The sequence below is a fragment of the Toxotes jaculatrix genome, chromosome 18 (assembly GCF_017976425.1).
Source record: "Toxotes jaculatrix isolate fToxJac2 chromosome 18, fToxJac2.pri, whole genome shotgun sequence".
Classification (NCBI taxonomy): domain Eukaryota; kingdom Metazoa; phylum Chordata; class Actinopteri; family Toxotidae; genus Toxotes; species Toxotes jaculatrix.
Window position 1 is genome coordinate 14,428,045 of NC_054411.1, and position 13,031 is coordinate 14,441,075.

General features: G+C 41.8%; 1 protein-coding gene across 1 annotated transcript in view; it reads left to right on the forward strand.

Moving 5' to 3' along the window:
- The window catches only part of grin2aa (glutamate receptor, ionotropic, N-methyl D-aspartate 2A, a), a 115,321-nt gene extending 110,612 nt beyond the window's left edge, over positions 1-4,709 (forward strand). Inside the window, exons 13-14 of the mRNA XM_041062577.1 lie at positions 359-597; positions 2,733-4,709. Of these exons, the coding sequence (XP_040918511.1) occupies positions 359-597; positions 2,733-4,709 (2,216 nt within the window). The remainder of the gene's footprint in view (positions 1-358; positions 598-2,732) is intronic.
- Positions 4,710-13,031: the final 8,322 nt, after the last annotated feature.

The window sequence follows — 13,031 nt, forward strand, 5'->3', positions numbered from 1 at the left end:
ATGATGCTTCACATATGGCTTTAAAGTAATACTCTCTTTGAAGATAAAATCAAACATTTAAAACAAATAAGAGAATTTAAATACAAGTAGGTAGGATTTTCCAACAGGATGTTTTTATGCACATGTACCGTGACTTGGTAGTTTATTCTAACTGTGAATTTCTGTCTCATATAGTGCGGTATCTGGGTATAAACTTGTATATAAGCTTCAAATCCGTTGGTTTCAAACCCCAAAGACCCATTTAGTAAAGGATTTGAGTCGCTCTCTCTCTCTCTCTCTCTCTCTCTCTCTCTCTCTCTCTCTCTCTCTCTCTCTCTCTCTCTCTCTCTCTCTCTCTCTCTGTTCCTTTGCTTTTCAGGTGAAATGGAGGAACTAGAAGCCCAGTGGCTGACAGGAATTTGCCACAATGAGAAAAACGAGGTGATGTCCAGTCAGCTGGATGTGGACAACATGGCTGGGGTCTTCTACATGCTGGCCACAGCCATGGGGCTCTCCCTCATCACCTTTGTCTCTGAGCATCTCTTCTACTGGAGGCTCAGATACTGTTTCACTGGGGTCTGCTCTGGCAAGCCGGGTCTTCTTTTCTCCATCAGCAGGGTAAGGGCTGGTTTATGTATAGGAAGTGTATGTTTCTGTGTGCAGACACGTTCTACAAGCGTTGTTGGCCTAGTTTGTGGTTTTAGGGAACAAAAACCTGCTACTGCTTTACATGGACTTAAATTTTTAATGAAAACAACACACACTTTGGAACGACAGTCTTGAATTTGGTCCAGTAGTCAACTCACAGAAACAGGCAATTGAGTGTGTGCTCATGTGAATCTGTGGCTGTGTGAAAATCTGGGCCTGGGGTGGTCTGACTGGGTTAACAGTGGTCGTGTTCAAGACTATAAGGTGCAACGAAGCACTGCAACAATACTGGAGGCTAATGCTGCATTATTGGGGTCAGACAGGCTTGTCTTAGTTCTATTTTCTACCAGCAGAATAAGGGTGCAGAGCAAGCATGCACACACGCACACATGCAGAGAAAGAGAGCTAAACTAAGAAACTGAGTGAAACAAGGGGGAAGGAGGGAGGGCTGCACAGAGGAGGATAAGAGGGAAGGATGGGGATGGAAGCGGGAGGGGGGGATCACGAGGCAGCCCTGAAAATCGACAAAAATAGATCTTAATTGCAGCATGTTTTTTTGGGTGAAATCACGGCAGCCCACGCTAAATCAATCCATTCTCCCTTTTTGCTAAAAGGTCAGCATTCTCCCTTGTTGTGTGTGAGAACCGCAGACATGGACGTGCATCCCTAAAAGCACTGCAGTGTCTCTGCACTATTTTTGAGGCAAAGTGTGACTGTTTGCAAAGTTAACAGAGATGGATAGTGAAGAGAGAAAAACTAACAAAAGATAAAGTGAGTTTCTTAAGAATGATGTTATTCCAAAGCCATTCTCAAGAGTGATTTGGGGCAACAGACATTCTTTAATGGACTATCTCGTGTTGATAAAGCCCACAAAATGTGAGCTAAACCCAAAAGCACTTTGAATTTGCTAATGTGATAAATGCTTTTAGAGGATGTATTTGTGAACAGGGAAATGTTTGCAGTGAGGAAAGAATTCACGGTTGTTTTTCTGAGACTCAAACCTTAAGGAGGAGCTCTCTGACATTCATTTCAGACATTAGATTGGCAGTTGCTGTTTAGATGTTAGTCCATAAAAAAATCCCATATTTTATTTAATTTCCCTGACAGTTAAAGTGCATGTAATTTCTGCTGTTTACTGTTATTCTTTAGCAAAGAATTTAACAAGCCTGTAGTGCCTCTAAAGGAGGCTTGAATTATAAAATCATGAGGCACAATGCGACCAGCCTCTTGTATTTTCAGAGTTTTGCTATTTTGAGTCACTTAGTTTGGATGAATTCTACTTACTGTAAGACACCAGTACTGTATTTTCGTAAAATAAAAGTTTTTAAAAGGTAAAATACAGTTCTACTGTAAAATTGATGAAGCTGCCAAAGGACTTGCTTCATTGCATTGCATTGCATCACATTTTGTCTGTGTGTCCCCTTTAGAAAATATATGCTGGTTATTCTTTGCGTTATGATGGACAGGCTTCTGGCAGTGGAGCTAGAGACTGTTTTTTTGCCTGGTTGGATTATTTTCTTTAGAAACACTGTGTGTGTTTTGTTGTGTTGGTGTCTTTATGATTAATTCTGAATCCTTTCTACTTAAGTACTTCCTAAATTATTATGTTGTTTTTGCTACAGCATCCTCTTAAATCAATCATACATGGTTGTATGGAAGATTCATATCTTAAACAAAACAAATTTCCATCTTTACTGCAGGGCGCAGTTTGATTTCTTTGTAAACTGAACAACAATTACAATCCAGAGAACATGAAAGAAGACATAATTTAATACTGTTTCAAGTTTGTGTTTATACTGGTAAAAGAGTGTGTTGGTTCAGTGTATTGTGATTTGCTTAGTCACTACCAATTTAAGATTGAACATAAATCTAAGAAATTTCAATAAAACATACAGAGCATGTTTGGCCAGAGTAGATAAGTAATAATTTTTCTGTTTGTCTCTCTCCATTGCTCTGTCAATCCCTCTTTATGTTCAATTTTCCCTCTCTCATTCCATGTTCATCTCTTTCCTTTTCTTATTCCCCTCTTTCTCTCATTTTCTCCTGTTACCTTTCCCTCTTTCTCTCCTCCCATCCCACTTGTTTATCCATATGTCTTCATGCAGGGTATCTGGAGTTGCATCCATGGAGTCCACATTGACATGAAGAAAAAGACAGATCTGGACTTTAGCCCTCAGGACAAAATGCTTAAGCTCATTAAATCAGCCAAACAGATGACCAACATGTCTAACCTGGGTGGCTCCCGCATGAATTCACCCAAACGTGAGTTCATGCACTCAGCTGGCCCAATGATCATGGACATGATGGCAGAGAAGGGCAACTTCATCTATGCTGACAACCGAAGCTATGCTCCCAAAGATATGATCTATGGGGACACTGGTGACCTGCAGTCTTATCTTGCTAACCGCCACAAAGATCACCTTAACAACTACATCTTCCAAGGAGGCCAGCATCCTCTGACCCTGAATGATGCCAATCCCAACACAGTAGAGGTGGCAGTGAGCGCTGACGCAGTTCAGACCAATGCCAAGCCGCCCCGGACCCTGTGGAAGAAATCAGTGGACACGCTCCGTTCGCTGCCACCTGGGCCCCCTCCGATGCCTGACATGCTGATGCCAGATCCACGAATGTCGATGAAGACACAGCGCTACCTCCCTGAGGACACAGCCCACTCTGACATCTCCGACTGCTCCAGCAGGGCAGCCTCCTACAAGGACCCAGAAAACAACAAGCACCTGAAGCCCAAGGACAACTTAAAAAAAAGATCGGTGACGTCAAAATACCCAAGGGACTGCAGTGAGGTGGAGCTGTCCTACTTAAAGACTAAGCAGGTCAGCGGTGGAACCAACCAAACCGGGAGAGGAGGAGGAGGAAGTGGAGGAGGAGAGAAAATCTACACTATCGACTCAGACCGAGAGCTGAGCTTGCATTCAGATCCCATTCACTACCGCGAGAGTCGTGGCCTTGCTGCAGACGATTTGGATTACCCCGAGATCTACTCCGACCACAGTGATAACTATAGAAAGTGTGAGCAGCCCATCATTCATCTGAACTCCTCGCCTTTGCATCACACAGACTCAGATCTTCTACCGGACCCAACTTACTCTAAACACTACAGCTTGAAAGAAAAAAACCTTTCCCTGTCCCCACATGAATCCATTGATCGTTACAAACAGACACATTGCCGTTCCTGCTTGTCCAAAGTGACCGCTAGCTACCCACCAGCAGGGTCGTACACGCCTACTGGATCTGCCTCAGCTTCTGCCACGCGCTCACCCTATAATCGTTGTGAGGCATGCCTCCACATGGCCAACCTGTATGACATTAGTGAGGACCAGCTCCTCACAGACCCCTTGGTCAGTCCCACCATGCATCACCAACAGCAGCAGCAGCCAGACGAAATCTTTGGTCTGTACTGGCCACAGACGGATGGGCCACATGTCCAAAAGAGAAACCGATTGAGGCTGAGTCGTCAGCACTCTTTTGACAACATCATGCTAGAAAAGCCTAAGGATGTAGACCTGGGCCGACCGGCGCGTAGCGTCAGCCTCAAGGAGAAGGATCGCTTCCTGGACTCTGCATCTGACTCGCACTATGCGAACCTCTTCGGCATGCGTCCTTACTCTGGCAGACTGTTTGGCACCGGGTCCAAATCAATGCTGTTTAACCACAACCTCGAGGAGAGCAAGAGGAGCAAGTCCCTCTACCCGGCCCATGGCTCGGAAAATCCTTTCCTCAGCCACTCGCTGAGGGATGACACCAGCAGCAGACTGGTTCATGGGCGTAGCTCCTCTGATATTTACAAACAGCTGGTGGCGGCTTCGCCTGCAGCGGTCCTTGGAGCGCCCCCCATCAAAACACGCAACGATGCGAACAATCTCCGCTCTTCCGTTAAATCCACCACTTCATACTGCTCACGGGACGGACGGATAGCTAATGACATGTACAATAAAGAGCATGTGATGCCTTACTCAGCCAATAAGACTAGTGCATACCCGGCCCCACGTGGCGTCCTAAACTCAGCTCAGTTCAGCAATAGACGAGTGTATAAAAAAATCCCCAGTCTGGAGTCAGATGTTTAATTGAAATAAGAAATAATGTGTTCTCTCCTCCTTACTCCTCTCTGGGTTTGTATTATAATTTATCAACTATGTTATCCACTAAGGGATGCCATAGCCACACTACATTTTTCTTCTTCTCTTCGACATTGTAACCCAAAAGAACTTGTGCCCACTTGGGTATGACGGTACTACTACTACTACTACTCTCTTTGCAGACGATATCTCCATTTATGTCCATTCTCTGCCATGCACCAGTGAGTTGGCTGCATGGCCGGCACTCTGCCATAAGGTATCCGGGTGTAAAGAGAAGGGGAATCATTGCCTCCTAAGTTTTTAAAAAGGGTAGGGAATGGCATAGTCCCATTAGTGGGACAAAGAAGGCCTAAGTTAGGTAAGGGAATACTCCTACATGAATTTTTGGAATATAGGCGGTTGATGTGTGGTTGAGATCAGGCAGGAAGTGGTGAGGAGGACTGGAGAAATTATACGCGAGGAGGATTAAAGGGAGAGCGAGAGAGAGAGAACCTCTCTTTCAACCCCTCCTTCTCCCGTTTTTCCTTTCCACCTACTCTCTCTGTCAAGCTTGGGGCTCACTAGTTGAAAAGAAGAGGCCTGACAGGGAGACCAGATGGGCACGTTTGATCTCACGGCCAGACATGAAGGTGTCCCACGAGGGCAGGGGCGTCACAGTGAGCTAGTCCAACGGTCTGCTGCTTGTTACCCTGACAAATATGGCCACCAAGACACCTGGCAGTATAGGAGGAGAGAGAGGGAGAAAGGAAATGAGCGGCTGAATGTCACAGAGTGGAGCATCCAGTCGTTTGGCAGTTAGGTATGATCAGAGTTCGGTTTTGTGTTAAGCCCATGCAAAGGGACATGGTAAAGATGAGAAAATGTGAGTGATGTAGGTGCTATCAATGAGTAATGTTTACAGACCGACAGAAAAAAGACAGACTGACAAAATGACTGATAGAAAAGACGGATGAGCAGGGAAACCTGAGGCAATTGATGGGCATTTCATTTGTGGCGCTGCACATAGAAAAATAATTGCAAAGTATTGCTTTTTTATTCTATTAAACTATAAGATTTATTAGGGATTCTGGCATCCGGATCCCCCTCTGTAGGATTTTAGTGTTTGCTTATTTGGTAGCACAATAGCCATTAGTTTTAAAACCTCTCTCATTTGCTTTTGAAAAAGCAGAGCTTTTTGAAAAATACCATCAAGTGTAGTAGATTATTTTGCATGTGTCGATTTTTTTCTGTGTCGGAGAAGAGAAGTTACACACATATACACTCTCAGACACATATTTTACATGTTTTTGAAAAGGGACTGTGTCTTGCCAGAGATGGTGGATGGATACTTGTACAATCGAAACCTTGATCCTTGATCTTTGTGCTTAGTAAATCAGTGTCATGCTGTGGCTCCTGCTGCAAAAGAGCAAGAGAATGGTGGAGGGGAAGAGAGCAAAGAGGAGATAACAAGGGAGAAAAGGATAAAATGGTAACTGTGTCCACCACCACCCTCTCAGAGTTGGGGAGGGGGTGGACACTGATGAGTTTTTGTCTTTTTGACCTCCCTGACACTGAGAAACAGGGTATTAACTATAAAAAAAAAAAACAAAAAAACAAAAAACAAAACAAAAATAAACAAAAAAAAAAATACACTGACTATTCCTTCCTGCTTTCCTCCTTCCTCCTTCCCTTCCTCGATCAACATGACACATTGCTAGAGTGTTGGATAAATATAGAATCACTTCTCTTTCTTTCTTTGGGTTTTTGTAAAACTGAGCTTTGGTTGGTTGGTTGATAGAACAGTAGCAGTGCTATACAGTGTTCTAACCACTAGAGTCTAACTGGGGATTGTGTTAAAAATTGATCATCAATTACGGTTGATCCACGATCAACCAGGCTCTTGAGGATCAGAAGACTACTCGAGATGGATCCTTTGTTTACCCTCATTGCGTTGTTTGGGTGGGACGTGGGACTGGGGATGTGGGACAAGATGGAGAGGGACGGAGCTCAGGAGGATCCAATGTTATGTGCTCACCAATTATGTGTCCATCTTAGCGTGGAGTAAGTCGTGTGTGAGCATGGCAGAACATGGGTAAGCTTGAAGACATAAGAACATTTGGTTCCTAATCTGATTGTTTATGCAGTGTTTGTTTGTTTGATTGTTCATTTTGATAACACTTGGCAGAAAAGACTTGCACATGCACATACTTCCATATACACGCGTGCCCACAAAAACACTTTTTTTTGTAGCATTACACTGTACAAATTGTACAGTCAAAAGAAAAATCATGTAACCATACTAACTGACTCATTTGCTTGATTGATTGGATACACAAAGCCAAATTGTGTCAAATAAAATACCTCAGGATGATTCTGTGCGTTTTGGGGGAGCTTCAACCGTAGCAACAGAACAAGATGCGGCGCAGATTTTTTTGTAGAAAAAAAAAATTAAAAGGAAAAAAAAAAAGAAAACAACAACACAATTTATAGCGGTCGCAAAGCAGGATCAAACTTTTCTCCTTTTGATGTTTACCAGTCCAAAGTCTTCCAGTTCGGCTCTCTGCCCGAGCTCATGCAACCCAAGTAAAGAGAGAAGAAGAGGAAGAGAAGGAGGGAAAGGAGGGATGGGGGGCTTAGATGGTTTTGCTCAGTGAGGGCTGTGTTGTGTGCAACCCCACTCCTTGCCAAACTGAGCACCTTAACAGAACGGAGGATGTTACTCACAGTAAACGTCCAAAATCTGAAAAGCTGCCCTTAAATGGAAAACTCAAACAGGAATCTCTCTCTTTCCCCTCCATGGTTTTTAATGGCAGATGACTTTATTAGCCACTGTGTTTCAATTGAAGCTCCATCTTTAACAACCAAGGTCATATCGCCCTTTTGTACTCTTGGAATACTGCAGTGAACCTCTCCTTGCTTCCCAATCAGCTTACCCAATGTTGACTGACGAGCAACATTTGTCCTTTTTTGCATCTTATCTGCATATTTATTATTATTATCATATTTATCTCCACATGCTGCTTGCGTGAGCTGACAAGTGAACAATATGCACATGTAAAAATATCAAACGGCACCCTTGCGTTTTATGAACTCATGATGATTTGTTCTATTCGTTCTACTTTTACAGAACTGTCATGTAAACTGATGCTGTTTTATGTTCAAACGCACACACACACACACACACACACACACACACACACATACACACAGACACACACATAACACACCCAGACACACCCTTGTGATGACAACCCTGCTCTTTTTAATGGCAAAAATGTATTTTAATTACATTTAATGATAAATAATGAGGTGATGGCATGCAACCCCAGATGTAACAATTTTAATGTTTTATGTTTCTTTTTTTTGTTTGTTCTTTTTGTTATGATGTTATGATCACTAATGCGTTGTAACCAGGTGTGAGTATATACATATTTGAGAGGAAAAAAAATTATCTATGTTTAACACGATGAAGATGCTGCTGCTGTTTTGGGGGAGAAGGCGAGGACTTGACCCTAGTGCAACTTCCTCATTGGTGGACAGGCCATGATCAGGCCACGTTTTGCCCAATGGGGTTGTGGGTCAGGGGTCAGGGCTTGGCTTGGTATGGCGGGACATCCTTGCTCTTCCTCCAATGGTAGGTGAGAATTACTGTATCACCAGCTCTGCTTCTCTCTTCCCTCTCCTTCATGTGTAGTCAGGACTTCAACTGTAAAGAAGATAAAAGAAAAAAAGCAACCCTCTACTTTGAGTCTGCTATCCCTCCAAAGATACGAGACCTCTTTCTTTATGGTTTGCTGTAAGAATAGAGCTTTTTTTTAAAACTAATACTTCCTCAAAGACTTTTAAGGAACTATTTTGAATATATTTAGAAATGACACCTGTATACATCGCTTGTAAATTCATACTGGAATACATCATCATGGAGAATTATAAATGATAAAGAGTAAAAACAATATTTTTTGTGTGAATTTCACAGGAGCTCTTCTGTACAGTGGCACTGTTTCTCTATCTCTCTCTCTCTTTCTATCTCTCTCTCTCTGTAGAGCGACTAGAATAAAACTTCACCATTCACAAGGTTTGCTGTCCTGTCAAAATTCGCATTATACACACCAGGCTCTCTGCCTCACCTGTAACCACTTTTGTCAGTTGGTGCTGATGGATTATTTTACAGAAAATGAAAAAAGAAAAAGTGCTTTTCCATTGACTCAGTTTATTTTTGCAGCTGAAGATAATGTTTTTCTTTTTCTTTAAGTTCTCTGTCCAAGAAACAGAATCGGTACATAGTCAGAGGGAAATCTACGGTTTCCATCATGGGCCTACTGCAAAAACATCAAACTATAGAGAGCACATGTCTTATTACCTATGGAGAGTCTATTTTAAGTCTATTTTTTAATGCATTTCATGAATGAAATTTTGGTCAAATGGATAGCTCCAATTCAACTTTTCTGATAGTACATGAAAGAAAGAATTTTAACAAATTATTACTAAGCTGTAGGAGCTGGAACAGAATGATAAAATTTTTATAAATATAGTTGTACAATTTTCAGTATTTCTTTATTCATTTTCCACTATTTAGATCAATACATATTTAAACATTGATAACATTTTTGACTGCTGGATGCCAGTGTTTTTTTTTTTTAATTAATTGTTTCTACAGCAATGGGGACCATTATTCAGGGATAATGGTAATACTGGGCTGTTTGCAGACGCAGCATGTCTCCTTAGAATGCAGTTTTTCAGTCAGTAGTGTGGCCATCCATCAACCACAGGGAAAAAATGTGTGAGTTTGGTTATTCAGTTCACACTTCAGTCACACTTGCCTCATCAAAAGTAGACCTAAACCAGAAAAAAGCCCTCTTTAATTCTCAGTTACACATCTGATTGTGAAATGTGCAACTTGCTCTTACTGATAGCTCAGCAGATATGGTTTGTTTCTGTGATCTGTGATGGGCATTTCACCGTAGATAAATACAATGTGGCTTGCATGTAGGTAGCCTGTTGGCTAAGCTGAATCAGTCTACCAAAGCCACTCATAAGCCTACATGTGCATCTACTGCTGTTATTTTCTTTTCTACCATAACACTATGTGATGCCATTTACTTTCTATGAGAAGGAGAGGAAGTTACATTCGGCTGTGTTTGTGTTTTGTATGCGCAGGTGATGCTAGAGTTGCTAGTGATGCCAGAGAGGCCTTTGCGTTGTGACTACTTGCTGACCTCCCACACGTGTGCATTTGCGTTTCTGTCTGTCTGTCCAACAGATCATCAAGAAACCATTTGGGCTACATCTACATTTACCATCTGCCATATTACTTCTTTCCCTTCCTCATGCCTTACACCGCTTTCTATATATCCATTATATTCCATCTGTTCTCCTCCTTCTATGCACCATTTTGCTCTCTAATGAACACCTTCCTCCCTTGCTGCCTAATTCCCTCTCCTTCAACTTTCTCTTAAATAAATAAGGAAAAAACACAGGTGGTTTGATCACTGCTCTTTCATTCACTCACTGTGGGTTTCCCATTCATAATCTACTGTGTTATACCTAAAGATCATTTTAGAACTGTGTCATTACCTTAGCTAAATGTGTGAAATCAGTAATCATACCAATTTTCATACCAGGTCTGTCCTTATATAAGTACGATGATTTGAACACTCTGAGCACTCCCGTGTCTGTTTCATGGCTCTTCATTGAACAAGTGTAAAGCTTCAGAACAAATCATATGTGTTTAATGGATGTTAAATGTCCATCAGGTATAAAAATATACACAACGGAGACAACACCTCAACTACTTCCCTAAAATCTTTTGTGCTTACAGAGGTTCCCCAAAAGGCACAGCGCCATCCCATGGCATTGAAGAGAACTGCAGTACTATTCCCACCCCGGGAAGATGACAATAATATATAGTTTAGTTAAGTCTTGGTTAACTTAAGACATCTTTATTCAGTATTTCGCAACTTAAACGGTTTAATCTCTTTTTGTATGCTCTAACTGTTCTTGTATTTATTTGCTGGTGTTGTTTGTCAGTGGTGTGAATCGCACATATGTAGTGCACTGGTTGTGGATTGCTTGATGTCTGTTGAAATTCTGTAGCTTTAATTGATTTATTGTTTATATATTTTAGCATTTTGAAGAAGATCACCATCACTCGTGGCAAAGTGTTAAACTGCCAAAGGGCCAAAATCGGATAAGAAAAAACTACTTATTGACAGGCATTTATTACATGTAGACACACAAAGTCCCCCACCACATTCCTGGCCAAATGTACACATGCACACAGTTACAGTGTGTGATACTGGCAATGACCTGAGAGGGAATTCAACACTCTGCTCAGGGGCAAGTTTCAGATTGACTGAAAGGCTGTGTTGAATGATATTTTGTTATCTGATTGGTGAAGAGCCAGAATGGCCACATATCAGTGATCTTCTCCTCATCCCACATCTATCCATCTTCTCTGCCCCCAGCCTTCTGGCCTTCGTCTTGGCCTCCATAACCTTTTAGACCAAAACAGGGACCACTAGAGCTTACTCATCGTCATTTTCACTGAGGTTCCACTTCAACTACGGAGCCATGTTGTGACACCTCACTAGATTTGGTTTGTCAAAGGTGCGTCTATGAGCTAGATGCGCAGAGGAGGGGCAATAATTGAAACAGGGGTGTCATTCATCAGATCACACTGTGTCAACAACAGTGTGGTCCAAACAGAGTGGTGCAGAGGGATCTGTGTGTGTGTGTGCACGTGTGTGTGGTTGTGTCAGCCAGCTCGACAAAAAGACTGTGGCAGACCATTCTTCTTCTGCGGAGGGGCAGATGAAAGAAAGAGAAGGGAGAGAAAAGAGCACTCGTTTATTTTGTCATTTTCCATTCTCCCCTTTGGTCCTCAGAAAATCACCTCCCATTTGATTCTGGGAGACAAACAATTGGCATGGTCAGCTCCCCCCTGGCCCTCCCTGCTTGTGTGTGTGTGTGTGTCTTCGTCCACAAGTGTTTGCTCATAGATTTTTCTATCAAAAGCTGTTCTGCACCGCATACACTGTATCCACTCGGTGGGAATCTTTAAAACTATCTTACCTTTTCTTACATACACACACTCACACACCCTGGCCAACTAAACTCATAATTATTCTCAACTACTTTAAAAGAGCCCAGGGAAGAAGAAATGGGTCTGATTATTAAGAGGAAAAAGGGATCAAAGTACTGTGGTTTAGCTCACTGTACCTTCCTATCAATGGTCTGCTCACACAAAAGACCCTTGCTTTAAGAGGAGCCTTTGAAGGCGGAATGCCATCACGCTTCTTTTAAAATGGGATATTACTGGTTAGTTCAGCACGTGTGCACATAAATTTGTTCAAGATGGACCTTAAATTCAGAAACACTTACTGTAAATGGAGGATGGCAGCAAAAGCCAGAGTATTATGAGGGTGAGCTTAAAGGATTCATCACACGCTCATATGCATCGAGTGAGTCACTGGTCACTGCAACCATTCCTCCTCTGGCCTTGAACCAAAGCTAATATGAGGCTTCAGCAGTTGTGGTCAAATCAAGTGGGTATTTTTAAAAGTTAGTCTTTTTAGTGCAAAATCCACTCTGTTAACTGCAGCTCAGTGAGGAATCACTTGCTCAGGGAAATTTTGCACTAAAATTATCATAACATAAGAAACCTGCTTGATATGACAAAGTAAGGCTGCAGAAGCCTCAGATTAGCTTCAGTTACACTTAATTTAGTTTTTGCAGTAAATGAGGTCTGTGTATTTTGTCCCATCTCTTACAATGGAATCACATTAGGACGGGATTGCTTAATGGTGGGTAGTGGCAGTAAGAATGATGATGGCAGCCACCAGTAACTCTTTCAAGGTACATGTGGAAGGATTATTGTATTAAGATAGACTTTTTTTTTTTTAAAAATGTGACCTCATCTTTTATTTCATTCATATTTCAAAACAATAAACCTGAGACCACCAGACTGCTCAATTATTGATGGACAACAAGTTTAACATAATACTGATGCTTATAAGTAGTTTTTGAATATTTGCCATCTCAATATTTAGGGCACATTTTACAGTTCCCTGCAGAAAATGTTTTACAGTCATGAGGTGCAGTACACTCGGTTAAGAAAAGCAAAATCTAATGAAACAAAAAATCTCCTAATTATGACTTAACTATCAAAAAATAAATAAACAAACATAATCAAATGCTAAAACCCCCAAAACGTATAAAACATATAAGATAATAAATACGTAAATAATGGAGCTGTGGAGCTGGGATGTTGGACTTTAAGAGCAAACTAAAATAGGTCGGTGTGTTTTTGTATTTGTGTGCTGAGCAGTCACA